The sequence below is a fragment of the Drosophila subobscura genome, chromosome J (genome assembly GCF_008121235.1).
Source record: "Drosophila subobscura isolate 14011-0131.10 chromosome J, UCBerk_Dsub_1.0, whole genome shotgun sequence".
NCBI lineage: Eukaryota > Metazoa > Arthropoda > Insecta > Diptera > Drosophilidae > Drosophila > Drosophila subobscura.
Window position 1 is genome coordinate 12,238,173 of NC_048532.1, and position 27,736 is coordinate 12,265,908.

General features: G+C 44.3%; 3 protein-coding genes and 2 long non-coding RNA genes across 24 annotated transcripts; 2 read left to right on the top strand and 3 right to left on the bottom strand.

The window, feature by feature from the left end:
* Positions 1 to 951: 951 nt before the first annotated feature.
* Positions 952 to 1,591, bottom strand: LOC117893168. Its single transcript, XM_034799646.1, has 2 exons — positions 1,314 to 1,591; positions 952 to 1,243 (listed from the first exon to the last, which is right to left on the bottom strand). Exons 1-2 carry the CDS (start codon positions 1,387 to 1,389, stop codon positions 966 to 968), a joined length of 354 nt encoding a protein of 117 aa, XP_034655537.1. The 5' UTR covers positions 1,390 to 1,591; the 3' UTR covers positions 952 to 965.
* A 1,381-nt stretch (positions 1,592 to 2,972) lies between these two features.
* Positions 2,973 to 3,779, top strand: LOC117893173. 3 transcript variants are annotated; one of them, XR_004648788.1, is made up of 3 exons: positions 2,973 to 3,156; positions 3,217 to 3,375; positions 3,442 to 3,779. It is a non-coding gene; the product is annotated as an uncharacterized LOC117893173 (long non-coding RNA). The 3 variants fall into 3 exon arrangements; XR_004648789.1 differs by having other exon boundaries at positions 3,217 to 3,352; XR_004648790.1 differs by having other exon boundaries at positions 2,987 to 3,112.
* LOC117893171 lies at positions 3,780 to 6,584 on the top strand. Of its 7 annotated transcripts, XR_004648785.1 has the most exons (8): positions 3,780 to 3,824; positions 3,892 to 4,441; positions 4,498 to 4,628; positions 4,739 to 5,423; positions 5,528 to 5,686; positions 5,753 to 6,136; positions 6,204 to 6,301; positions 6,356 to 6,584. It is a non-coding gene; the product is annotated as an uncharacterized LOC117893171 (long non-coding RNA). The 7 variants fall into 7 exon arrangements; XR_004648787.1 differs by lacking the exon at positions 6,204 to 6,301 and having other exon boundaries at positions 6,341 to 6,584; XR_004648781.1 differs by having other exon boundaries at positions 6,204 to 6,583.
* Positions 6,585 to 7,888: 1,304 nt separating this feature from the next.
* On the bottom strand, positions 7,889 to 15,548 carry LOC117893167 (myophilin). 2 transcript variants are annotated; one of them, XM_034799644.1, is made up of 3 exons: positions 15,266 to 15,548; positions 8,765 to 9,106; positions 7,889 to 8,697 (listed from the first exon to the last, which is right to left on the bottom strand). In XM_034799644.1, the coding sequence occupies exons 1-3, from the start codon at positions 15,317 to 15,319 to the stop codon at positions 8,527 to 8,529; spliced, it is 567 nt and encodes a 188-aa protein (XP_034655535.1). In that variant the 5' UTR covers positions 15,320 to 15,548; the 3' UTR covers positions 7,889 to 8,526. The 2 variants fall into 2 exon arrangements, with proteins under 2 accessions (XP_034655535.1, XP_034655536.1); XM_034799645.1 differs by lacking the exon at positions 15,266 to 15,548 and adding an exon at positions 9,177 to 9,315.
* Positions 15,549 to 16,407: 859 nt separating this feature from the next.
* Positions 16,408 to 27,538, bottom strand: LOC117893159 (ensconsin). Of its 11 annotated transcripts, none has more exons than XM_034799626.1 (16): positions 27,396 to 27,538; positions 26,657 to 26,710; positions 26,357 to 26,527; positions 25,170 to 25,426; positions 24,960 to 25,099; positions 24,708 to 24,823; positions 23,924 to 24,193; positions 23,082 to 23,222; positions 22,208 to 22,561; positions 20,365 to 20,538; positions 20,133 to 20,305; positions 19,224 to 20,069; positions 18,927 to 19,157; positions 18,479 to 18,876; positions 18,255 to 18,415; positions 16,408 to 18,185 (listed from the first exon to the last, which is right to left on the bottom strand). In XM_034799626.1, the coding sequence occupies exons 1-16, from the start codon at positions 27,484 to 27,486 to the stop codon at positions 18,169 to 18,171; spliced, it is 3,594 nt and encodes a 1,197-aa protein (XP_034655517.1). In that variant the 5' UTR covers positions 27,487 to 27,538; the 3' UTR covers positions 16,408 to 18,168. The 11 variants fall into 11 exon arrangements, with proteins under 11 accessions (XP_034655517.1, XP_034655516.1, XP_034655518.1 ...); XM_034799625.1 differs by having other exon boundaries at positions 21,890 to 22,561; XM_034799627.1 differs by lacking the exon at positions 26,357 to 26,527.
* Between the last annotated feature and the right edge of the window lie 198 nt (positions 27,539 to 27,736).

Sequence of the window (27,736 nt, forward strand, 5' to 3'; positions counted from 1 at the left end):
GATGAAGCAAATGAAAAAGCAGGCAGACAATATCCACAGCATTATTAATACACACACTTGATCCAGATTCAATATTTATTTCACGCCACAAATTTGGATTGAGTTTTGCCCCTTCAGCTTTTGACAGCTGTCAAAGAAAACGAAATGACTCGGCTCGAAAAAAGGCAAATCTTTCTTAGATGGAACCCTAAATAGCACTTCAGAGAAGTCGTCAAATGCATTTATGGTGTATTGGCTTGTGCTGTCACATGTTTAATGATGCATTTATATCAGCATAGACATGGACCCGATCCCGAGTTGTGGCAAGTCAATTAGCCTTACTAACACACTCCCACGCCACATTTTTTTCGGGGTTTTCTACTGCTCGGGTTTCGCTCTGAAACGAAAACTGCAGCGAAAGTCTGGGCATGGAAAAAAGCGAAACTTTTGCAGGCGGCATCCCGAAAAGTGCAGCCCTGCACAGAGTTGGAGTTTCTGTTAGCTCTCTCTCACTCTCTATCTCTCTCTCTTGGTGTCTGTCGCTGTGTCTGTCCCTTGCAGACACACAGACACAAGCAGACAGGGGAGAGTCAGACAGTTGGCAAATTTCACTGGAGTTGGAGCTTCTACTGTCTGGACTCTAACTCCACATGCCCACATCCCACTCCTGACTCCATTCCAGTGCTGTCATGGCACCCTTGCAGAGTCCAGTGTCCAGACTGGGTGTTGCCACACACAGGCGCTAAAAAAGGAGCAAATTGTCCAACTTCTCCCCCACAAGCGCAATGGGTCAGTGTACAATTATGCTGTCGAATCAAAAAAAATATGCATAGAGGGCGTTTTTGTGCAGCCTGTCCGTCTCCATGGGATTTGTGTGATGGAATTCCTAGACCTCTCAGTGAGTTCTAGGTACAGCTCAGAAAGGTATAGAAGATCTCCCGCAGACAAGAACATATTCAGAAATAATTCCGACAGAATCTATCCGTTTATTGCGGTTGCTCTGTGGGCATTGAGGGTGGCACTATCCTGAAGTAGCCGTCAGCCATGTAGATTCGCGGATAGTCTGGTCCGCTGCCATCCGGGTTGGTCTTCCAGGTGATGGTTAGACAGGGTTCCCCCGCCTTGGCCTTCCTCGGTATCGTGATCTGGTAGTTCTGTGCATCCTCCGCTTTCACATTGTTCTCGATGAGCAGGAGTTGGCGATCTGTCTGTGGCTGTGGCTCCGGCTGTTGTTGCTGCTGCTCCAACTGCTGGGGCGTTGCCACTGGAAGCAGGCTTTGTTGTAAGGGATAAGGATTGTCGTGGGACCCGTGCACGAGTAGACTTCAACTTACATGGCTGGCTCCACGCGCAGGCAATCAGCAGCGCACAGAATGCCAGCAGCAGCTTGTGCAATGCCTCTGATTTCATAATTATTTATACGAATGTGTGGAAATATAAACAAATACTGTGCTCTGGCTGTGGCTGTGGCTGTGGCTTGTGCTCTCGCTTGTGCTCTGGCTCCCTATACTAGATGCACGGCTATTATCAATTATTAATAAACGACGAAGACGGCGACAACTACGACGACTTGGCGCTACGCGTTCTCAGCTCAGACTGTGCGATCATCTGAGCAGCTCCAACTGCTGAGGCGATGCTCTACCCAGCCTCTTTGGGGCTGCTATCACCTGAAACTGGGGGCGGCCCCCTTATTTCTGAATGAATCAAGCACTGAGCCGCGACGATTTGTAAACAATGGCTCTATCAGAGTCCCGAGCTGATAAGTTTCGAGTGAACAAAGGAAAAGTCTTGCGGGCACCGCTGTTGGGGTCATCGATTGCTCAGCCCCACACTCGTAGTTATCAGAAACGCATATATGAATCGTGCATGCCCGGTAATCGTAGATCTTTAGAGCAGATTCCACACCAATAGTAGAACTATGTCGAAGTTTTTTTTGGGCAGCTTCTATGTTCGAGCAGCAGAGCAGTTCTACCCTGCAACTATACCGCATGCAACTGAACTGTTCATGTTTGATGAGGAATATTTAACGATATATTAATGTAATCAATATGATAGTCTGATTTGTGTATCTATTGAGATAATTCTGCTCCCTCACGAACTCGAGAACTGCTTACGAGCAGTTTCCTGTTAGATGAACTGAGCTGCTTGATACCAGTGACTTAACAAACTGTTAAGTGACTCTGTTAGCCGGTATAATCTGAAATGTTAACTGCTTGCCGGCGGGAACTGTTAATTTAATTTCTTGTTAACAGTTTTTTAACGCTCAGCACCATGTCTTGTGCCTATTGTTAAGATAAACACTCATTTAAACTCCTTTCTTATAGCATTGGTATTAGGTCCCAGGTTCCATCACAACTTTCTGATCGCATCACCCATCTGATAAATATGTACTTACATTAGTACATGTAAATGCTTTCATTTTATAATATTTATTTATATTATGAATTCTATACTGCTTTAGGATATAGACCTTAAGTATATCAAAAGGCCGTCACCCAACTAATTTTCGATCAGATAAACCAAGCCCCAATACCGCCTGACTCCTAACAAATCTCCTATCGGACAATAAATGGTTCAATTATGTTCGTTGCACTGCAGCCACCTGGCGCCTTATAATTTGAATATAACCCATAACACCGAGTTTTTGTCAGACATCAATAACATACTCGATATATTAGTATCGATAGTTCCCTTGATCGTTTTGCAACACTAGTTATCGGCGCAGCAGAAACTACGGCGTTTCACAATTTTACTGGAAAAACAACTAAAATAACAAAAGCGAGTCCTTTGAAACAGCCAATCTTCTAGAAAATCGATTCTTCTTTCTTATGAAATTAAAAGTTCAATGTTGGGAGTCTTATCTTGCCTATAATATTGAAGAGAATATCAGAATCGGGGAATATGAATTCCATCGGAATATTTTGACTCTGATAAAGGTATTATTCGGTATACTTTTGAGGGTCAGTGGTATATTTGATCGATAAAACTGCGGTCACACTGCAATAAGAACATGCGCCATATTTCTCAAAACTTTAAATTTATTGTAAAACCATAACAAAAAGGATAAAAAGGTATCAAAAACAAAAGTAAAACGATAAACAGTCATGACGGATACCTCAGCATATCAATTGCGGTACGAGTACGCTGCAGTTTGTACCAAACTCGGACCTCCATAAGGTCTGCTTCCATGTTTTGATGATCATTTTCCAATTTAATCTATTTTTGTTTGGTTTTTAGATACCTAATCTTGGGCTGCAAGCTGATGTACGAACAATAGAGTCCAGCTTGTGACTGGCGAGGTCTGATCCCTGATGGGAAAGCACGTGGATCGGTTACCGGCGCACTCTGGCTCCAACTGCACAACAATCTGACTGTGTCCAATTAGATAGCACCCAAGTAAGCTTCATCTCACTCAACCAGCGCCAATCAGCTTTGATGCCTAACGAATATCGTCTGTCCCAGATTCAATACCCCGCATTTTGACGCTCGAGGCACATCTGAAGCGATTGCAGTTGGAACACGAATGATACGGAACAGATATTAGGCCGTGGAAAAGTGGGAAGGCACGCAGTCTGATTGACAGAAGCATCTCATGAACTGTGGGTCTCGGTAACAGAAGAAAGATTTACATTGCTGGTCCATCCGGGCTAGGGATCACAGATTTTGGCAGCTATGCCATAAACGCACAAAAAGCCACCACCAGCAATGAGTTGCAGCATGGCACCAATGTGCAGTTCAAAGAGTCCGAGGAGGAGAGCTATAATGATAAATATGGCGAGATTTGGGACAATTATGTACCTGATGAGGGGAGGCTAACATTGAGGCACATCCTACACGGAGAGAGTGTGAGTATATCAGCGGTACGCATCGATATAATTGATTACCAATCTTGTGTGTTTTCTTTTTACACAGTTGGCCAGTGAGAGTCTGTCAGCATTATGAAAAAATATCGTATCCTGCATCTCCTGGACATCTTTGTTATGAAAGAACGCCGTGGATTTGCAGAGCAGGTCAGCCTATGTGTAGGGATACGCCACACATTACACGCAAAAACCCTGCGGTAGCGGGGAAGGGTGATGGAGCTTGATGAGCTGGCCTTGACCTATGGCACTCATTTATTTAATGGCGAATAAACGCTGCCAACTGCCCGAGAGTTCCTATAACAAGCTACGCAAGGCCTTTGGGGATGTGCATGTCCCGGCACTCAAGATCTTTGACGACAACGATGAGCTGCATCCCATCGTTGGCTATTCGCAGGTTGAGCTGTATGAAGCAGTTATTGGGCATGGCCATTCGTCTGACGCAGGCCTTTGTGGCTATTTAATGCTTGATGGAGGGCTTTCGTCGGCTGTGTCTGCATATATCAGGCCCAGATGGTCACTCAGGGCATGAGCAAGGAATCATACTTGCAATAACTGCCGCACTTCAGTGTCCACATATATTGTCGAGCGATGCTGAGGAGGTAAGGTGTATATTGATTCTGCCAGCAGCTATCTTTAACCGTTTGGTGTTTTTCAGAAAATCGAAACCGTTTCCGGCATCATAGAGCTGGAGTTTGAGGAATAAAGTGGTCTCTGGCAGCTCTACAATACACAGATGGCCGATGGGGTCCGATTCGCCAACATTGAGCCAACTATGTGATCTACCTGGTGAGTGAATGCCGCGTCAAAACAACATTCTTCTCACAGAAGACCATCACCCCATTAGTAAATGCTTTCATTTTATATTTATTTATATTATGAATTCTATACTCCTTTAGGTTATAGAACTTAAGTATATCAAAAGGCCGTCACCCAACTAATTTTCGATCAGATAAACCAAGCCCTAATTCCGCCTGACACCTAACAAATCTCCCATCGGACATTAAATGGTTCAATTATGTTCGTTGCACTGCAGCCACCTGGCGCCTTCTAATTTGAATATAACCCATAACACCGAGTTTTTGTCAGACATCATTAACATACTCGATATATTAGTATCGATAGTTCCCTTGATCGTTTTGCAGCACTAGTTATCGGCGCAGAAAAAACTACGGCGTTTCACAATTTTACTGGAAAAACAACTAAAATAACAAAAGCGAGTCTTTTGAAACAGCCAATCTTCTAGAAAATTGATTCTTCTTTCTTATGAAATTAAAAGTTCAATGTTGGGAGTCTTATCTTGCTTATAATATTAAAGAGAATGTCAGAATCGGGGAATATGAATTCCATCGGAATATTTGCGGTATATTTTGACTCTGATAAAGGTATTATTCGGTATACTTTTGAGGGTCAGTGGTATATTTGATCGATAAAACTGCGGTCACACTGCAATAAGAACATGCGCCATATTTCTCAAAACTTTAAATTTATTGTAAAAACCATAACAAAAAGGATAAAAAGGTATCAAAAACCAAAAGTAAAACGATAAACAGTCATGACGGATACCTCAGCATATCAATTGCGGTGCGAGTACGCTGCAGTTTGTACCAAACTCGGACCTCCATAAGGTCTGCTTCCTTGTTTTGATGATCATTTTCCAATTTAATCTATGTTTGTTTTGTTTTTAGATACCTAATCTTGGGCTGCAAGCTGATGTACGAACAATAGAGTCCAGCTTGTGACTGGCGAGGTCTGATCCCTGATGGGAAAGCACGTGGATCGGTTACCGGCGCACTCTGGCTCCAACTGCACAACAATCTGACTGTGTCCAATTAGATAGCACCCAAGTAAGCTTCATCTCACTCAACCAGCGCCAATCAGCTTTGATGCCTAACGAATATCGTCTGTCCCAGATTCAATACCCCGCATTTTGACGCTCGAGGCACATCTGAAGCGATTGCAGTTGGAACACGAATGATACGGAACAGATATTAGGCCGTGGAAAAGTGGGAAGGCACGCAGTCTGATTGACAGAAGCATCTCATGAACTGTGGGTCTCGGTAACAGAAGAAAGATTTACATTGCTGGTCCATCCGGGCTAGGGATCACAGATTTTGGCAGCTATGCCATAAACGCACAAAAAGCCACCACCAGCAATGAGTTGCAGCATGGCACCAATGTGCAGTTCAAAGAGTCCGAGGAGGAGAGCGAAAATGATAAATATGGCGAGATTTGGGACAATTATGTACCAGATGAGGGGGAGGCTAACATTGAGGCACATCCTACACGGAGAGAGTGTGAGTATATCAGCGGTACGCATCGATATAATTGATTACCAATCTTGTGTGTTTTCTTTTTACACAGTTGGCCAGTGAGAGTCTGTCAGCATTATGAAAAAATATCGTATCCTGCATCTCCTGGACGTCTTTGTTATGAAAGAACGCCGTGGATTTGCAGAGCAGGTACAGCTGCAGTTTGAAAAATGTAGTGATCTCTGGCAGCTCTACAATACGCAGATGGCCGATGGAGAGTGAATGCCACGTCAGAACAACCTTCTCACAGAAGATCGAGGAAGGCAAGTATGATCGACTGAGGACTTTGGGATGCGATCAGGATTGCAAATTCTCCATCGAAGTAGCCGATTTCCAATCTGAGAGTGAGAGCACGTCGGACTAGGTTAAGATTAGCAAAACACATGCATCCGCCAATTTTGTAAATATATGAAATAAACCCAGTTTTGTATAGCAATAAGAGGTGTAGCACGCCGCTCAATACTTTTATCACATTTGTGAAGTATCTTTTGGGGGCCGCTTTGATTCGCTTAAGTGTGGCATACTTTCAAGCTGAAAATAACGCTTTTACAAAAATGCGTACAACAGCGATATCCTGCAGTCCTTGAGGTCCTTGATGGGTTTAAAGGATAGAGAAGACTCTTCCGCTCGAAAAGCGACGTGGCATGTCCTGATCCGACAGGACACGGCCGAGTTATAGCGGTGCAAAGATTTTAGTTAAAAAACATCCTTAAATATCCATTCTCCTTAATATCCTTTCATCCGAAGTGATTGCAAGAGGTCCGGGACATTGTCCCGATCACGAGGAGGTAAGGCATGTCCTGATCCGACAGGATACAGCCAAGCGATGGCGTTATAGGGATTACATTTAAAAACATCCTTAAAATGCCATTATCCTTAAAGTCCTTACATCCGAAAGGATTCAAAACGATAGAGGACATTCGCCTGATCACGAGGAGGTGTGGCATGTCCTGATCGACCCACAAATTAAGGAGAAAACAACAACCAAAAATGTCCTGTGGAACTACGATTTGGTGCTTACCTTTAATGACTTGAGATTCAAAAAAAACCGCCGAGTTTCATAGCAACTAGCTCTTGACACGGTGGAAAACATAAAACCAGCTACCTTCTGCTGATTTATGTTCGCCTAGTACTCAGTCCGAAAATTGCCATTTGAGCGAAGCAATTTGAAAAGTTTTTTGTTGCACAACAAACACACAGCACACAGCAAACATTTTTGTTTTGTTGTTTTCTCCTTCATTTGTGGGCCGATCAGGACATGCCACACCTCCTCGTGATCACGCGAATGTCCTTTATCGTTTTCAATCCTTACTGATGCAAGGACCCTAAGGATACTTCCATTTAAAGGATGTTTTTAAATGTAATCCCTATAACGCCATAGCTTGGCTGTATCCTGTCGGATCAGGACATGCCATACCTCCTCGTGAGCAGGCGAATGTCCTTTACCGTTTTCAATCCTTTCGGATGCAAGGACATTAAGGATAATGCCATTTTAATGTGGTTTTTAAATATAATCCCAACCAGGCTAAAAAACTAATATATCTTCAGCCTGAAAGTATGCCATTATCAATAACATAAACCATCCCAAAAGTATGCAACCCATTTTTTATTTATAAAAGCCACAAATTAAAACATTCCTTAGTCGATTTCTGTGAAAAGAATAACTATTTATTTTCAACAGGGGATATTATTCAAAATAGATCATTTATAAGTGTGTAATACATAGATATACATATATACTCTGTCTGTAAATACATTTAATTAAATGCTCAGGTTGATTGATATTCTCAGGTGGTTAGTTTGAAACAACATTGTTAGCATTGTAATCGTTACTCTACGAGATAAAAGACACTTTCATCATATCCTGCATCTCTCTTTGCATTGGGACAATTTCAAATTGTCCTTCGATGGCACACAAACCGAGTGCAGTGGTGGTGTGGGGGAGACTTAAGAACGATATTACCAAAGGAATAAGATGATCGAGTGGAGTGCCAGGAATGCGGAATGCAAATGTTGAAAATATAATAAGTCATTCTAAGAAATCCGTGAGTACTTACGAGTAATAATATTAAAATAAATGTAGTTTTTTATAACATAACAGCATTCGCCTGCTACAATTGGAATACAAATACAAATTGGTATCATAAATATATAATCGTTGCTGCTTTCGCGCTGCTCTCTACATATTTCATCGTGTTCTGCTCTCAAAATGTCATAATTAAACCTGAACTAGACCCAAATCAAGGAGGATTAAGTGCCAAAACTACGGAAGGTAGCCGCAGCGGAAGATGTTGGCTTTTGGTTTTGGCTTTATTGCGGAATGTCTGAGACTGGAGATGAGTGACGTGAAGTGGTAGACTGATGCTGTCGCTGATCTACATGTGCCTGGTGTTGCCAAAGTTGATGCCCGACTGGGTGGCGCCCTTGTTGGATCCATACTGCAGTGAGATGACATTCTGGCCGGCACGCAGCTGCTCGTCGCTGAAGTTGCGCACATTCTTGTCTGCCTCCTTGGGTCCAATCGAGGGCTTGTTGAAGTTCGAGGCCTACGGCAGATAAGGATATTTTCATCAGAATTATCTTGTGAATATTTTTAGCAATGGTTGCACTCACCTTGCGACCCAGCGACTGCAGGCAGATAACCACAGAGTTCAGATTCTGGCGCTCCCAGAGATCAACGCTCTGGAAGGTCTCCTGGGTGGGGACGCCAAAGTTCTTGGCACACTCCAAGAAGGCCGAGATGTTCTCCATGCACTTGAAAGCCATTTTGCTCTCGTTCACCTTCTTGATGGATCCCGGCTGCAGGGCATTGGCCAGTTTGCACAGAATCACGCCATCCTTGAGCACTTCGAAGAAGTTGTCCGTGTCGCCGGATGTGTTGATGGGCTCAGCGGTCACCGACTTGATCCACTCCAGGGATTCCTGGGCCAGCTCCTCGCTGTACTTTGAGTTTATCTGCAATCAGGAAAAACGCGGGAGTGTTTGATTAGATTGGATATATGAAACTATTTAAAGACAAGAGTACCTTGGACTGGTACATGGCTGCTAATCCCTCTCTTTCAGCGGGACTTTCTCGACTGGCGCACCCAATCGGCGACTCAAATCATGTTCAGACCCTGACAATATCTCTTACCCAGCGGTTGGGTTATTTCCCCTGCTAGTATCTCGGGCAATATCGGTGATAAGAGAGCTATCATTAATTGGTTATAAACATTCACCTTTCCCTGTCTGGCACTCGTGACAATTCGCCGGTTATATTTCAAGTTCCGATAAGGATAAGATTGCATTTCGCCTACACTCTCTCTCTCTCTTTGTCTTTTTCTCTGTCGAGTATGTATCTCTCTCTTGGTTGCCACTCCCAATTGAATGGGGAGTGCTACCTTGCTCAAATAATAAAAGTCAGTCACGTTCGCATGTTCTCAAAGCAATATACAGTATAGGTAGTATTCATAGTATAGAGATACAACCATATTTGCCAATGCTGATCGATAGCTTTGACTGGGAGCGGAGCCTGTTTTATCCGAGTGTCTTGACCATATTCGGCCTTAATTTTGCCGGCTGCTTGGGCGTCCTTCGCACCGATTTTGGCCATAGAGCCACCACTTGTTGAGCATCTGGCCCCCATTCAAAGCTGCCAACACTTTTGAATCACTCCATTTCCAACCGCAAAAACAAAAACAAAAACATAAACCAAAATCCCCAACGCACACAAACCGCAAAAACGTTGCGTGTCGTGTTACTATTTAGCTTCAGCCAATAAAAATCTAAATCCAAATCGCAATCGGAATCAAAATGTTTAACAAACTTTAGGTCATCGTATCACTTGGCAGGCCACCCACTCGTTATTATTATTAGTTTTATTTGATTAAACTGTAGTGCCTGTCGCTAACAGATTTCTGATTAGCAGCACATTTTTATCAGAGTGAACAGAGCAGTACATACAGACACATTGAGTGTATACTTGTACTCGTAGAAAATATATGGACAAATGTACTTTACTTCCACTAGAATGTGTGATTTGGTTGTGACGGGCGAGTCTATTAAAATGAATGATCTCAGAAAACAAATGGAACGATTGTCGCCAATTGAGTTGTATTGTGGCTTGCCACCACTCTCCATCAATCTAGAGCTACAATCTCCACTCCTTATCGCACCCCTCTGGGAAATGCAAGCAAGCCCATAAATGGCCTGCGTTATAGAAGGGGGGCTGGAGATTGTAATAATGAAGCGAATCGCAGAGGCTTTCCCTGGATTTGTGTACTTAATAAAGGTGAATGCACTGTACTACATAACTCTTTCTGTATCTCTCTATATACATGTCCCTCAATCTTTCCCTCTCCCTTTCACAACGGTAGTCGCAGCAGTCAATTGACAAACATCCAATTTTACGAGCTTTATTAACGACTGATCCATGATTAAGATATGCAGAAGCAGAATCCCAGTGGCTTAACCACAGAATCCACATATGCAAATCATTTAAAAATGACTCTATCAGAAGAGTTGCTGACTGACGGATTTCTCTTTCAATTATTAAACGGCCATCACAGTGGGTTATCGATAATTGCAATCTAATGGCAGTAGTTCCTTCCCACTGTTTCGCAAATTGGAATAACGGTCCAACAGCAGAGGTCAGCTCATTAGATCCCGTTGCCAGCCCAGCACTTATCTTATACCGAAAACAAAGCCACATGAAATGGAACCAAATAACAGAAATCATCCATCATTGGGGGGCAGATGGAAACAGAGAAAAGTCTCGAGAAGCGTGAGACAATTAATAAAAATGATTTTGATTGACATTCTCATGCAAGAATCTGGCCCCAGACACAAGATGATCATAACTCTGGAAGTCCAGCGATCGCCGATCGCCGATGATGATTATTATGTTGATGGCAGATAAATTGACACCCTCCAGGCAGATGAATAAATTTCGATTAGGCATAAATATGTAGATGAGATTCTACGGCCTGGCCTGCCTCTCTCTCTCCAAAGATAATCATAAATAAAAAGCCGTTAAGAACCTAATGAATGCCGAACATTTCTTACACGTTTTCGACAGTTGGTGGTCCCAACACAATCGATCCCAAAGCCGAAAAATGCTTGGAGAATAGCAAAATTATTTCTGCTTTCCACTAAGTTACGACTATTGTTGTTTTCCTTTTTTACACATATTTTGAGCGCTGTTTTAATGAGTCAGCAGCAGCAATCGGAGCTCGGAGCCAGCATTTCATTTGTTTTATTATTTTTTTGTTTAGTTTTGCCATCTACATACATGAGGTCGTCTCGAAATTCAACGACAATCGAATGCCGGCACAAAAGTACAGCAAATAATATATACTGTATAAGGAATGATGGCTGTGTATTGTACGGGGTAGAAGTATACGAGTAGAAACATATGTACAGCTGGCCAGAACGTGCTGCCTTATCGTATGTTAGGGGCATTCCAGGGTCTTCCAGAGATTGCAAAATAATTAGAAACTGAAACTTCAAGTTTTGTGTTTGTCAACGTTTTCCGTTGGAACTCGGCATCAGCTGATAGCGGTACAGCCGGAGAGGCAACATTCTGTCTATGTTATTGGCCCAAAAGTAACCCAACTGACCTGACTATGGATGGAGCCTCTGTTTTGTTTTTGGGTCTATGGGTCAGTTTTGATGAATTAACCACGATTACGGACAATTACCCAACAGCGTGACAATGAAATGCTCACAAGAACCTAATTAATTCTCATGCTTATGATGTGTGTAGCTATTTTCTGTGGGAAGAGGAAGCGTACAGAGGCGCAGCCCCTGTTCAAGTACGTTCTGGGTGGATGGCATTCCACACGCAATGCGAATTAGTGACCCTTCAAGGCGACCCGGGTCTGGGTCTGGGCCAGGCCAGGGTCTGGGTCTGGCTTTTAGTTAAATTAAAATGGAAGGGCCTCTTGTCTTCTGGCTTCCCGCATATTCACGCTTACTTTCCAAAATAAAATAAAATAAAAACTGTGGGCCAGCAAAAACTCTCCATCGAAAAAAACAAAAAAAAGAGCTAAATTAAACCTGTCTTACTGCCAACGCAATATGCTTCCCATCCCACACCTACGTTACTTGAAGAGTGAAAATACTTTGGGGAGAAACTACTCTCGTACGCGTATGCATGATTCAGACAGTGAGTGAATATCTTTCTTTCCCTCTGCTAAATATTCTATTCCAGGGTTCTGACTTCATAAACCCAACTCTGACGGAAGTTTCCGCTCTGCAAACAGAAACAAATGTCTGCACATTTTCTACCCGCCGCCTAAAAATCAAAAATGAAACTAAAAAAACATGAGGAGATGGAGATCCAGTCGGAAGACTGATGATCATTGCATAATAATCCATTGTAGGATATGAGAGGCAGGGGCACGTAATGCCTGGCCTGGCCTGGCCGGGCTGATGGCTTTTTGAAGCCAGCGATCGTTGAGTCGAGTCGAGTCGAGTCGATGATGTCATAGCTTTGGCTTTGGCTTTGGATCCGATGGCTTTGCTTTGCCTTAGCAGCGGACCCATCAATTTGAACTTTGGCAATATTTTAACAAAGATGACGAAGATTATAGCTAAATGTGTGTATGCCCCGTCTAAATCACTCAGGGAATCACTCAGAGTTTGACGCATCACTAGACAAACACATACTCGGGGCACACTCTACTCTGCCATTACGTAAGCTGCGAAATTCGAAAACATTTTGTATCGACCAAATGACAGATCTGGCGATTATTCACCCGATTCCGATTTCGTTTCATTTCCCTTTCTTTCGCGATGTGTCATGTGATCCATGACAATTGCTGACTGACCAATATCTGGGGAGAAACAGATACTACTCGAGTAGTGAATAAACGTAATTTCGACTGTGAAAACATAAACGAAAATCCCAAAATGTAACGAGGTCAATTATACGATATGCTTTTTTTTGTGTAAATGTGGACTCTCAAGTTTTAAGCCAAATTCGAGTGCGAGAGCCATAAAGAGAACTCTTTTTATTATTTTTATTATGTTGTTGAGGGGATTTGAGGGGTTGTCTTTTATTTGGTGGAGTTTCACCGGAAATCCAAACAACATTTGATTTATGATAAAAAACACTGTTGTTGACTCCCTCTACTCTACCTACTGTTTATGGCTTATCTGAAAATGACGGTGTCTGCCTGCTACGAGTACAAGTACATACGTGTATGTGGGCCAACTGTTAAAGAGCGGTGAGGCCCCACCGACAAGTTCCATTTACTGATACCGATAGAAGAGACCTGAACATGGATATGTTGCGTGCGGCGGATGTACAAATGTGTTGGGGGACTGGGATACAAAATCGGATTCTTGGCTGCCAAATGCGGCCCAGGTGATTAGTACGTGGCTAATGTTTCAATGGCTGGAAAACATCAGTACCAGCGAAAGCAGAGGGGGAAATGGTTAACAAGAAAACGACTAATTAACGCAATTCTGGGAAGGGTTGCAAGGGCTCTGTTCTCTTCTCTTCAGTTCTGTTCTCCCAATGACAGTCGAAGGGCTGCAGCAGAACCCATCCATGCCTTGCCCGAAATTTGAGAATGCCAGAAAAATATACGATACACACAGCTACAGATACAGCTGTATACCTTCCTTCATATATGTATAGTTTTTGTTTTCTTACTGTTGTTTGTTCATGCCACATACTCTTTAAGTGCTCGACGACCAACCCGACACATGTGTCTGGGTGTTGGTGTTTTCAATGGCGTTCATGGAAAGGTGTTCCTATCGCTTTTCCCCCCTGCTGCCCAACAGACAGATACCGGCAACGCATTCAACGTCTTCGACTTCGACTCTCCATTTCGAGGAGTTACTTCAAAGCACAATACGATCCAAGTCGAAACGAGGCCGGAGACGGACAGCGACGCCGATTGCCGTTGCCGCCAGCTGTCTGTTTGAGGATGACATCATCGCCTCCAGCTCCTGTGGATTGGAGAACCGAGCCGGCCGCCATTTGATCGCGATTTGAAGCTGAGACGACGACAGCTGGCCTGCATGCCAGGCAGATAGAGTGTATAATCTACACTCCCTATACTCTGCATTTTCGAATATGTCCCTCTTTCTATATCCTATTCTCTCCCACTAAAGGTTTTCTCTTTGCAGTGAATGTAGGAACCCAAGGGGCTAGCAAACCTGTTGAATCTTGGTATATTTCCAGAAGGGTATTTAAACCATCGACTGTCAAAAGCCACAGCATTTTGTACCCATTTAGTTTTTGTGTTTTTTTGTGAAATGTAACTATGGTTGTCTTTTTGTTGATGTTGCTGTCGGACTGCACTTAATCCCCTTTACCGGTTGACATATACAATTTCACTCTGGCTTGGGCGCCCTGTGCCCCGCGGCTTGAATTGCGTAACTGTCGAAGGGTACTACGAAAATGTACCCCACATTCCAGTCGAAAAGTGCATTCGTCAGAGGGTTGGGTGTGTGTCTGTGCATGTAATACAAAGTGCTGTAAATAGGCGGAACTAATGTTGTCAATTTAGTCAAGAAAGGGGACGGAACTGACTGCCAAACTACTGAACAGAACTGTAGAGCAGGGATCTATCTTCCAATCTTCCAACTACGAACTACAATTATATTAGAGAATCATTCATTATGAATGCAATACATAATTTCCCTGGAACTGGCTCGTAAAACATCTTACAATGGGTGGCGGGGGTGATGGCATTCAAATGAAATAATTCCCGCACTTGAAAGCTGTTTTAGAAGGCAAAATCATCATAAATTACGCGTGCATCACACACACAAGCGTACGCTTGCGCGTACGAGCACCCATGTACAAGACGGAGCTTCATTTCTCGCATACATTGTGTACATATACATATACTTATGTATGTACATACCCCAAGCTTACTTATCAACAGAATGAGGTCATTCCTTGTTAGACGAAATTCCATTTTTAGTTAATTTTGCTGGCTTTTGGCGCGAGGCAGATAAAACACGTCGCCGAATCGCCAAATAAAGTCAATGCAGCAGAGCAGCCAGAAAGCCTCCAAAGTCACAAACACCCCATCCCACTTATGGCAAGCAGAGCCCCAGTTACAGTTTTTCGGCAATTTGTTTACTCTACTGTTTTTGTTGAAGTACTTTACTTACTTTGCGTTGGGCCTCGGCGGCAAAACCAGACTTGGGTGCACGGTTGGACGACATGTTGCTGCTGGTGAAACGGGTTTGCGGGTTTGCAGGGAGCCTGGCTTAAAATGCTGGTCGAAATGGAGGTTGGGTTATATCGCTATTCGGTATGCACAACAACGCTACGATGCACTGTCCACTCAAAAGGCCAAATGGATTGGATATCACGGTAAACGGAACGTTAAGACGAAATACGGAAAGGCACGACCGCGTTCAACAAAGTTTCAGAGCGTATTGGTTGTTATTACAATTGAAATTCAAAATGCTTTTAAAAGCTGATGAGAAATAGGGTATGGACAGCAGGCACAGTGGCTCAGAATTTGAAACGCATGCACGGTAAAATATACACTATCATGCCACGAAGTGAGGTTTGTATGAGCTTTGCCAATAAGCTTGGCTGTTTTTACCTGTTGTCTGTACCTTTCCACCACAGCCCATGCGGCTCTCCAGCTCATTTTTGCGTCTCAAGTATGAGCTTAGAGAGCAATGAATTCTCTCTCTCTCATCATCAGCTGTTTTGGCCACGATGATGTCACAGACGACTTTTTAACGGTTGATTATATTTAAACAGAGTGCAGAACACAATAGAAAAACAATGTTCACTTTTACTGGAATTTCTAGAGCAAAAGATTAGATAGTAATCATTCTCTTTTTGTCTATTTCCTGGTTCCTATGGCTTGTAGCTTATCAACAGAGCTATTCCAGCATTCCATGCTCATGACTAAAACATTATGAGGGACTTTTCTGGAACCGATCAAGGCTAGTGATACGGGATGGAGCAACTCATTTCAGTGTTTGCCTTGAGAATTAGTTACAGTTTATTCACATAAATATATATATATTTTTAGGTAATCGTATAAATTATGCAATTTCTGTGTGGTTTTACGATAATAAGCGAATTTCTTTAGTGTTCTCGTGTGATACTAAATAAATAGAGGGGATTGGATTTATTGCTTACATGTTCTGTTGTTTTGTTGTTCTGTTTGTTGTGTACTCGTACGCATGTTTGATATATAGTCGACTCGTATTATTAGATATAGTACAATACATAGTTCAGCTTGATCGTTTAAGGTATTGAATGATTCGTGTGGATTTTGCGTTTGTCTTTTATGTTTTGATTATATCGCCATTAGGTTTATAACATAGGAAAGCATTAATTAACTAGAAGTTAGGGTTCATTAGTTGCATACATATATTGCCATTATTATATTATATTAATCTATTAACGGGTTGGGGCTTCCACATGCGAAACACTCAAATTGAATTCTCTTACAACTCCTACAATTCTTTCATCGATCTGTCCATATCGATGCAGATCCTACAATATTGTTAAGGCCCTTACGCTCAGATACAAGTGGGTGTGGCACACACACACAGACTGAGTGTGTGTGTGAGTGATATCGACTATGGGATGATTCATCATTATATACTATATAAATTTGATTTATTTATTACAATCTGTTTTTGCATGCTTCGTCTTCTGATTCTGATTTTACGAGACAGTTGACGGGGAGGAGGACAAGTACGTGCGGGGGACGATGACGACTCTTTAAAAAATAATCATAATTTATTTTTGCACATGGATAAATACAATTACAAATATAAATGTGTATATATAAAAAAATGTGATACCAAAAAATATATACGTAGACGCAAAATAGATAATATACAGAGAACTTTTACTATAATAAAAAAGGGTGACATAAGCATAATCAGATTTTCGACTCCTACTACAAAAAATAGTACAACATCGTACAGGACTCCCTCCTCATTCGCATTAGACCTAGGCGTGTATGTGTTTGTGTGTGTTACATCCAAGCACTGATATCTCTGATTACAGTGTCTAAATATCTTGTGTGTTTATGTGTTTGTTTACAGACTACCTATATATCTGATCGACGGATCCATATGGGGATGGATTGCCTACAAAACAGTATCAGCAAGTAATTTCAATTGAATTTTTTGTTTCTATATGTTTTTTGTTTTGTTTTGTTTGTTTGTAATAAATAATACCGCACGATTCGTTGGCTCAACGTGTTATAAACTTAACTTACAGAACAACTGTGCAAAGTTGGGCAAATTAAAGTGGGGGGTGAGCAGTAGTATTGCATGAGGGCCTTGGGATCTTGCGGCTTACTCTGTATGGTATAGACCATACCTTGTCTGGGTACCGCTTCTTCGTTTTGCTCGCTCGGGGAATCTCGCATAGTTGTTTAAACTAGGGGTTTGTCTATTAATTTGTTATATAATTTGCAATTATATACGCTGCCCGTTGGCGTCTATTCTGCTCAAGTTATACTCAGTGACATGTAAACAAGCACTTGCGACTTTTGAAGCGATTGATTTCGTAATTAAATTAGCTCGAAACGAATCGAAAATTGCATCAAATGTTCATTTTCTTTTATCTTCTATCCTTTATCCTTAGCTTCACAAACAGATTTCTTTAATATTGAATTGCTTCGCAAACGATCGATCCCCGAACATTGCGGTAGGGATGGATTGTATGGGATCCTTCCACTCTTCTCATTCTCACATAGATATTTTCTCTTTGCTTTTCAGATCTCTTTTAGGGTTTGTCTTAGTTCTTAACTAGATTTACGTGCAGCTGCTTCACATTTCTTAATCATTCCTCACTCACATGCTTTCTCCTTTCCGATTCTCTTCCTATCTATATAATGTATATATATAGGTTTTTATAAGCTTTTATGTTTTCCTGTTTTCAGTAGTAACCATAATTTGTCGCACTCTCGCATTCGCATTCCTATATAGATCTCTTCCTATGAATAAATACTCCCAACTCCACACACATTTAGCTATATCAAGATTTAGGTTTAGAAAACAATCAGGTTTTGGTTTCCTCATCCAATTCACAGCAACGATATATCTGCGGAGAGAGATTATTTCTGTTTAGTCGAAAGTTCGTGGAAAGCACTGAGGGGCGGGGGGACTGAACCTTTATTCTCGTGACTATCAGCAGTGACTAGCGTGGTGGTTGCCGCTGTGCTCGTCAGCAAGCTGTTATTGTTGTTCAGGTGTAGATCTTGTGACTCGATGCTCAGGTCGATCAGCTGCGTGGCGACCGGAGCGACGGCATCCTGCAGCAGATTAATGTCGCTGCAAATCAAACATATTGGAAATGATTAGATATCTGGAATATTTCGCATAGAAGCCACTCACTTCTTGTTGTTTACATTCTCGAAATGGCCACCATTGCCATTGGCCACCGCGGGGGTGGTGGTGGTGTTGCTGCTGCCATCAAAGTCCGCCAGCAGTTTGCCGTTGCTCACCTGCTGATGCTGCTGCTGCAGATTCTTGGCGTTCTCGTCGATGATCATAGTGGAGAAACTGTTGATCAGCGAGTTCTCCTTGTCTAGCACCGATTGCTCGTACATCGCCTGCTGGCTGTTGGGAGTCGCCTCCGAGGCGGCCACTTCCACTGTGGCCATTGCAGTGCTGGGCGATCCACCGGCAGAGTTGTTGCTGCTACCGCTGACGCTGTTGTTGTCGCTGCTGCTGCTACCATCAGCGGGGGCTGTCTCCGTTGCAGCCGCGGGGGCTGCCTTATCATTAGATTCCTGCAAAGGATTTAGAGTTAGTTGGAAGAACTCTCTGTGGGAACTACTACCTTAGAGGGAGTAGCAGCGGCTCCGGCCTTGCGGGTGCGTGACATAATCGCTTCCACGCGCTTGCGTCGCTCCTCACGCTCCTTCTCCTCGCGCTTGAGGCGCTCGGCCACCTCGATACGCTGCTTCTCTGCCTCCTCCTTGGCCTTCTTTTCGGCCTCTTCACGCTCCACACGCTGTTTTTCCTCCTCTTCGCGTTTGCGTTGTTCCTCCTCCTCACGCTGTTGGGCTTCCTGCAGGCCAAAGAGACAATCAAAATGATTAATAAGCTTTCAAGTTTCCTTCTACGAGTCCCTTACCTCGATGGCCTTGCGCAGACGCTCTTCCTCGCCGCGCCTCTGTTCCTCTGCCAGGCGTGTGGACTCCTCCTCGAACAGACGCTGGCGTTCGGCTTCCTCCTCCTGGGCCTTGATTTCGGCCAGACGTTCGGCTTCAAGTCGTTGGCGCTCTAATTCCGCCTGTCGTTCGGCCTCCTCGCGGGCCAGGCGTCGTCTTTCGGCCAATGCGGCCTTGGCCTGCTCCTCGGTCGTGATCTTCTTGGCCATCATCGATGCGGTCATCAAGTCAGTGCCATCGCCGCCGGCATTCGCTGCTGGCGGAGTCAGCTCTCGCACCTCCGAGTTCTCCTTGCTGCGCGACGGTTTCTTGGGTGCAGCTTGAGGCTCCAGTGGTTGCCTGGGAAGCTCCTCCTTCTCAGTGCCCTCGTCGACCTTTTCCTCTACATTCACAGAGGTAACCAGGGACTCTGGTTGCACCTGCACCTGCACGAGCACATTCTGTTCCTCCTCCTGCCTGGAGACTTCCTCCGTCTTAACAGAGTTCAGTGCCTCCTTTTCCGCCTTGCTTACAGCGGGAGCAGGGGCGGGCACATTCGTAGGAACTGGCACCTCTGCGGTTGTCTTTTCTACCTCCTTGGCCACCCCGTTTTGGACCGCGGGAGCAGGAGCAGAAGCAGGAGCTGCTGTGGCAACTTTTGTGGTAGTTGTGGTGGAGGTGCTGCTGCTGCTGGCAACAATCATGGACCTGCTCATGGCGGAGGTATCCTTGGTTTTCGGCTCCCTGCTGACCCTGCTAATACGCTCCGAGCTGGCAGTGCGACTCGACAGAGCCTTGGAAGCAGATGCTGCCTTCGGCACCAAGGGTTCCTGGAAGAACAAGAGGAATAATTGAATGAGGATCTCCCTGCGAATGATTAAACGAATGCTTACCCTTTTTGAAGGCGTCTTCTTCTCGGCACTGTTCAATCGAGATGAGCTGGAGGTCACGATCAGGGAGGTGGACATCAGGTTAGCAGTTCGTTTGGGGGTCGTTTGTGCGGATGGTGAGGCGGCTGTTGATGTCTTCACAGGCGGCTTGTGATCCTTCTTCAGTTTGTTGATCTCTGTACGAGGTTTATAGAAAGGTTTAGCTAGACTCTTTATAGAGTGTGCGTGGACTCACCTTCTAAGGACATGCCGGTGCCGGCAATGCTGGCCGGCCTGGGCTTGCGTGGCGCCGTTGCTGGTCGTCTGGGTACTAAGCCAGACGTGGACATATTCGTTGAGGTGGACATGGCGCTGCCGGGCCTTGAGTTGTTAAAGTGTCCGCCTGGCGTGGCATTTCCAGATCGCGAGCCTACAGAATCGAAATGCTTTTAGTGTCGGTGCGAGGTGAGAGACGTCTCTCAGGGAGTCGGTGAGTGGAGTGGGGGGTGTCAATATGGATGAGCTTTGTAGTATGTGAGGGGGCACCAAACCAAGCTGCTTTGTGCATTGTGACCGTCACCAGAGTTGGTCGTTAAAGTGTGGGTGAGTTGGGGGAAAAGGAAAGTCACACAAAACCATTTCTAGACACAAGTTAATCAAAGAACCAACAGACAAAGGATCCAATCGGAGTGGGGACACACAGCGAGCGAGACACAAATTAAAATACGAGAACATATACCAAGGACCACAGTGAAATAATAGTAACAATACCTAACCCAAGTGTTGTGTGTTGTATATATAAATAATAGTTATGATTACAATGTTAAAGGATGGCAAAAGTATAAGAACCATAAGAATAATACATAAGTAAATGAATGTTCCGCTTAACCATTGCTAAAAGGGATGCTTAACTATGGGGTAACATACGAACGAAACGACCGACAAATGGCGTCACTCAGCAAACAATATGGACCCAAAACTCGTTGAAGTAGCCAATAAAATAGATGGCAGATGAAGAATATGAAGAATGGCTAATATAATGGATCCGACATAAATGGAGGACTAGAGACAGAATGGAATTAATGTTTCAGGAAGTATCTGCTGAGATTGGTAAGAGAAGGGTTTTAACAGAAAAGATAAGTCTGGTAGTGCAGTATCTCAAATTTAGGTAGCAATCATCTTGAATAATTGCCAAATACTAAATGAAACTGTCCACAAGATTAATCTGTTTACAGATATATTCACAAATGAATCAAAAGCAAAGAAGATAATTCGATCTAAGCTCATAGCTTAGAATATATGTACATAGCCATTGAATATTCACATTTGAAACGCACTTTTGATGTAAATGAATCGTTGGAATGATTAATGAAATGGCACCACAAATTGCTGCTCAAATGAACTGGAGAAAACCTCTATCTCATCGGTCGTTCTACGTATAGTATGTCTTCTATGGATCTACGGGATAACCAAAGTTGTACGTGTGTAATATGTGGTCTGTGTTTGTGCTTTGTGGTCGAGAGTAGTGGGGGTGAAAGTTCAAGTTAGCCAATTGTAGTGTGCTATCGGTAAATATGTAGTACTTATTCGGGGTAAATGGGCAGATAAATGACTACAACGCCAGCCGCGATTAGAAGAGTATTTATGTGTGTGCGAGTGTGTGTGTGGTGTGTAGAGGTAGTGTGTGGTTGTATTGGCTGGTTTTCGTTGTTGTGTGGTTGAGTAGTATGTTCAATGGTTGTTGTTGGAAAGTTTTTTTTTTTTTTTTTAATCGCACACACCTGCATTCACTAACAAACTAGAAGAGTTCATGAGCAACAATGAGTTGGGATCAAAATCGAGACAACGGTGGTAGGGGTTAGTAGAAGTCGCATATTGCTGCTGCTGATGGCCTGCCCGCCTGGCGATCGAGGCGTTCGAGTAGGAGTAGGATGCGGAGGATGAGGCTTGAAATGATGATTGAAGATATTTTTTAGTTGCTGCAGTTTGCAAGCCAAGTGTGGACTGTCGGTGCTGGTTGTGGTTGTGGTGGTTGGGTGCTGGTGTAGTGCCATATGCCGACCACGAACTGTGGTTGCTTATCTGTGTCATGCTCTTACTGGAGTCACGGTGCCCGGCACTGCCCAACGGCCGGAAGCTGGTCGAAATGCCGCCGCCCAGCGAATACTTTCCGCGGTCCCGATCCCGCTGCCCACCCGCCAGGTGGGTCATGCTTCTGGACATGATGCCGGTAGCACTCGAACTGCCGCTGCCAGCGCTGCCTGCCCGACGAGACCGAGCTGTGGATCCGGCTGCATGAATGCGCCGTCCCACGCCCCCCAGCGAGGCCGTCTCGTCAAGCATCTCCAGTTCGCTCTCGCGCCGCTCCCGCTCCAGTATGGCTCGCACATGCTCCCCGTTGCGGCGTATGGGCTGGGCCAGCTGGTCCAAACGATTCATGGAGTAGGCCCGTCCTGCGAGTCAGTTGAAAGTTGAAATTTGAAGTTGGTTCATGAATCAAGAGTCTCGCTGCTGGATCCTTATTTTATGGCTATACTTATAAGCTATATACATGTAGATATATACAGGAGACGGCACGGATATACATGTGGGGGACAAGCTGCTCTACAAAATGAGAAAGTGAGAAAACTTCGTGTGTGTGTTGGTGTGTGTGTAGGTGTTTAGGTGTAAGTGTGGTAGGTGCCTCAACAGCGTGTGCAGGCTTTTCCCTTTTCTTCTCTCTTTCCATATACATAATGCATATCATATCCATACTCAGACTAAGCAAGGAACCACTAACATACAGTCGCGGGGGTGGGAAGGAACTAGATCATTGGGGAATCTGGCACCTACGCAATGGGCTAACCGAATGAGGCTGATCAAATGATGAGTAGCTGGACAATGAGGAGGCTGATCGCTGGGATGAGTATGTAGTATGTATGTATAGAGTTTGTGGGTTTGCAATGATCGATCGATCCGCTGGGTCAGTCTTACCTGGGGTTCTGGCTGGCGTGGTGCTCAGGGAGCTGCGCGAACCATAATGCCCGTCTCGGGGGCTGGGTATTGTCGGCATGAGGTCCGTTTTCCTGCGGTAAACGCTTCGGAACATGATGGGTGATATGTCAACGCTATCTTCTGTAATATTTTGTTTGTTTGTGGGTTTTTGGTTTTTGGATACAACGATTTTCAAGTTTCTGCTCTTACAGAAAACAAAACTTATTTGCTATCAACAAGAGAAACCAATAGAAGGCAAAAATAGCTCAAAGAGAAAGCGTTTACACTGCGAACTTAACTGATGGCTGATGATCCATTAGAGCTGTTTATTTTATGGGCAAATATGCGATGAAAGTTCTTCTTGAAGTCAAGAAACCTTCTCTATTCCAATTGAAAGTTCAACATCGTGTATACGCTTTCCCATAAGGAAACAACCATGCTGAGAAATATCTAAATACGTTGAGAGATCTTTTTAGAGGGCAAGTGCTAAGGCAAATGCTGCTGCTGCTGCTTTTCTCTCTGTCTGAGGGTTAGAGCTGCAGAACAGAGAGGAGTACTAGGCGAGGCACGAGCGGGGGGTTTGATTTCTGTACAAAAGTCGGTATTATTGGAGGAGGTTTTATACATCATGCAAAACTGAGGCGCAAAGGCATGCCACGGTTACAGAGGGGAGGGGAAGAGACAAAGAGTTACGAGCTTACGGCGGGGTTATTCGTTATTCGGGGTTAGGGTTAGGGCAACAAAAAAAAACAATAATTGGAGAAGACGAAACATGAACGTGGGTTAAAAACGGGAGAGAGCAGGGGGAACAAGAGCTTGAGAAGAGTAGTAGAAACCCTCACCCTTACGATACGAGTTACGGAAGTTGTTGTTGTAGTTGTTGTGGCTTGTTGCAGCTGTGGTGCTTGTTGCTGTTGTTGTTGTTGTCATATGGGGTCTGTGCGCTGTTTGTTTGCTAGTGGGCGGCAGAGGTGCCACCGCCGCCGCCGGACCAGGACCATCGATATTGATAACGCCACTGGCTATGGACAGGGAGAACCGCTTGGGCGGCTCATCATTGGAATAGCCCCAATTGAACACCTCATACATGGACGAAGACTTTCGGCGATGATCTGATGATGATTTTTTCGGTTTTTGTTTTGTTTTTGTTACAGAGAGAAAAGTGATCGTTACAGAGGTGTGTGAAAACTGTTGTTGCTTTTAGGTGCAAATCATACGAGTAGGGAGAGTATTTGAAAACGAAAAAGATTAAAAAATAAAAGGTGATCGTGCCGGGTGTTAAAATTCTCTTGGGCTGGGGTGTATCACATGTACAGGGTCTTGGGGAAGGTTGGTACAGTGATGCATAATCGATAACTTGGATAGATTATGGAAATATCTAGTTTTAAGTGGGGATCATCACACACTGAGAGCTTGTACAAATTCGTTCTAAGCTAAGAAATAACAATAACTGCAAAATAAAATGTAATCTCATTATGTGTGTGTGTTGTTTGGGTTTTGGGTGTGTGGTGGGTGTGTGGTTTGTGTGTGTTTGGGATCTCTGGAGTGTTCCGAGTGTGTGTCTTTGTGTGTCATTTGCTGGGGGGCAGCACCGTTCGCGTGGCACGGCACCGTTTTGTGACTCACCATCGTGTCTGTCCGTGGAGGAGGAGGCACGCTTCTTAGCACCACTGTCGGCAAGTTCTCGCTCGGAACTTCGACGTGTGAGCGAGGCGCCCGCTACGTTCGATATCGATGTAGACCTAAAAGGAATGAAATTGTACATATTAGCACACTAGAACTCTCGCTTTGCCATGTTCGGAATTAGATAATGATCTTCGCTTTCATTTTGCCACAGCGTAGTTTCACATTGGCACTTCGGCACTTCCCCAACCTTACCTGCGCTGACCCCAAAAGGCACTGGGCGACACCAGACCATAATCCGCAGGCACATCCAATAGACGGGGCGTCGACGAGCCAAAAGCAAAACCAATTGAGTTTCTGTCCCTTTTCTTAACCTCTATTCTGGATTCACGTTCCTGTGGTATCAAAAATCAATTAAGTTAGGCATTATTTTGGGCAAAACCAGAGAGCGAGAGCGAGACCTACCTGATTCTTCTTCAGTATGTACTCGCGACGCTCCTTCTCGGCCTCAATGATGGCCTTCTTGCGCTCCTCCACCTGGTGGCGCTTCTCTGTGTCACGAACGCGCATATCTTCGATGCGTCGCCGACGTTCCTCCTCTTTTTGTTCGCGATACCTTTGGGCCGCCTCTGCCTGGGACCTCAGCTCCTCGATCTTTTTCTGTCTCTCCTCATTCTGGCGGTCGCGTGCATATTTCAGCTTCTCCTCTCGGTCTTTGGACACTACGAAAAGTTCGGATTAATTATTAAGTTTGATATATTTTTAGATGCTGATGAATTTTGAACATAAAATTGAACAAACAAATGGGAGTTGGCAGGCAAATAAAAACTGGAGATGTGCTACCTGTGGCCACAAATCAATAAAATCAGAAAAGCAAATCTTGTTCTCTTTCGATTTTGTTTTTTCTTTGTTTTTGGCATTTGTTGCCGGTGAATTATTTACAAGGGGAACGTGACGTCATTGACGCTGTGCGCTGGCTGGCTGGCTTTTGTGGGTCAATTGACAAGCTAACATGGAATGGGACTACATTACACTACACATACAACATACAATAACAAATGGCACGCACACGAACACGAGACGAATCATACACCCCCGCAGGCCCGGCCCCCATTCCGCCCCTGAAATTCGCAAATGTGCAAAAAAGGCAACAAATGAGTAGGAAAGAAAAACTGAAACTGTAAAGCGCACATTTCTGTGATATATTAAAATGACATTGAGGCGCCGAGGCGAGAAAACGAGCAAAGATATTTGTTAGCAAGCAGGAATGAAAGTTCCAAGTTCCAGTGCCAATTCCAGCCAGATACTCGCATTGTAATCGACCATTATTTGCGAAAGAACAGTCGGCCTTATCGCCTTATCGACTGGCAGATATTATTGGAATTCCATGACGTAATTACCATAAAGAATAAAGAGCCAAATGCACTGCAATTCAATCTCAGCCCCAATGGAAGGTCAGAGCTGGGGAACACTTATCAGCGGCCAAGGTCGCAGTCAAATATTTTGGGAGTGGATTTTCATGCCAAGATAAGGAGGAGTTGTCTCTGGGGGTCTGTTTGTTGGTGAGATCATGCTGCAGACAGGAGGAGCGGGAAAGGCAGACGACAAGCAGACGGAGGGCACGAGGAGCCCCTCGATGGAATGTAAACTACCTTGAGAGTCATCTTCGTTGCTGCTGCTGCCGCCCACCTGAGCAAACCAGTGCAGAGTGTTGCAGGGGCTGCAGCTTGAGATCTCCGCTGGCATGTTGGTGGCGGCGGCGGCGGCAGGTGCGGTGGATGTGAGCGCGGGTGCGTGGGCTGTCGGCCCAGTATGTGGACGTGCTGAGAGTGGATTATAGTTGTTGTATATATAGAGATAAATGGGTGTGTGTGGTGTGTGCGAGGTGGTCTATATGAAATCTATGCCAATTTTATGTAACAAGTGAGAGATAAACTAAGTATTAGCTTTACCTTTTCGCTCGGCGCTGCCCTCGCGGCTTTCGGCTCGTTTAGATGTGTGTTCCACTGAAAATAAAGAAAGGATTCGATGAATTGGAGCTCTTTCGGTGTTCGGCCCCCATTACAACTGCTTGCAATACCCGAATTTTCCGCACGATTTCCCCAAACAATGGCACGGCACTTACTCGAAGGAGACACGAAGAAACGAACCGAGTGGAATATGGGTAGGAAAATCAATTGGCTTCTGTGTTTTGCACTTGTAGCCAGAAAACACGCATTTGGCGGATGGGCGGACGAAGAGGACGGACAAACGCACACAAACAAACGCCTCAGCTGCAGCGCAGCTGCTGGCCACACGATGACGAAGCGACGACGACGATGGCTGAGGCAGAGACGACATCAGCAGCAGCGGCGGCAGGGAGACAGAAAAATGTTTTCCTCTGGAAACATGAACTTATTTATAACTCAAACTCCGGTTGACGGTTTGGGGGAAAGGCACAACAAGCACATAGAACACACGGCATCAAAATTTCACCCATACGAGGGGGGCAAACACTTCCACTTCTGGCTTCTTAGTTTTTTCACATCGTTTGCTTTGGCTTTGGTGTGAGTGCTGCGCAGTCGACCAACAATTTTTAGACGCTTGAAACGCCTCATTACGCGATTCTCCGGGGGGGTTTTTCACTATCCGTTTTCGCGCACAGGCCTATCCTTTGATGGGGAATATGTTTGGCCAATTTTAAATGCGTACCTTCTGGATTATTCGAATAATTTTCGTGTTGGCCCCCAAGACTCGCCATATTTCCTAGTGCTAGTGTTGCAAAACTGTCGATTCTTTCCATCGATAGTTGGTTATCTCCTTTTCTGTCTATCACCTTTCTACTATCGTTTGGTCGCGTGTCATGGTCTGCCCGTCTCTATGTTAATGTATCGATAAGTCGCTTGTTCGCAGCTCTGGAATTAAAATTATTTTTACCTCAGCAATTATTTATTTCTTTTTGAAACAAAATTTAGTTTTTCATGTCAAAAACGTTCCCGTTAGATAGAAAATAAAAGCCAATCAGATTTCCAAGTGACTGAATAGACTACAAG

Coding starts and splice junctions, on each gene's coding strand:
- LOC117893168 (XM_034799646.1), bottom strand. CDS start 1,389: ATGAAATCAGAGGCATTGCACAAGCTGCTGCTGGCATTCTGTGCGCTG. Junction 1,244..1,313: donor CTGCGCGTGGAGCCAGCCAT/GTAAGTTGAAGT, acceptor GCCTGCTTCCAG/TGGCAACGCCCCAGCAGTTG.
- LOC117893159 (XM_034799625.1), bottom strand. CDS start 27,486: ATGGAAAGAATCGACAGTTTTGCAACACTAGCACTAGGAAATATGGCG. Junction 26,528..26,656: donor GGGCAGCGCCGAGCGAAAAG/GTAAAGCTAATA, acceptor ATCCACTCTCAG/CACGTCCACATACTGGGCCG. Junction 18,877..18,926: donor CCGCTGCTACTCCCTCTAAG/GTAGTAGTTCCC, acceptor AATCCTTTGCAG/GAATCTAATGATAAGGCAGC.
- LOC117893167 (XM_034799644.1), bottom strand. CDS start 15,319: ATGTCGTCCAACCGTGCACCCAAGTCTGGTTTTGCCGCCGAGGCCCAA. Junction 9,107..15,265: donor CCGCCGAGGCCCAACGCAAA/GTAAGTAAAGTA, acceptor TCCTGATTGCAG/ATAAACTCAAAGTACAGCGA. Junction 8,698..8,764: donor TGCAGTCGCTGGGTCGCAAG/GTGAGTGCAACC, acceptor TATCTGCCGTAG/GCCTCGAACTTCAACAAGCC.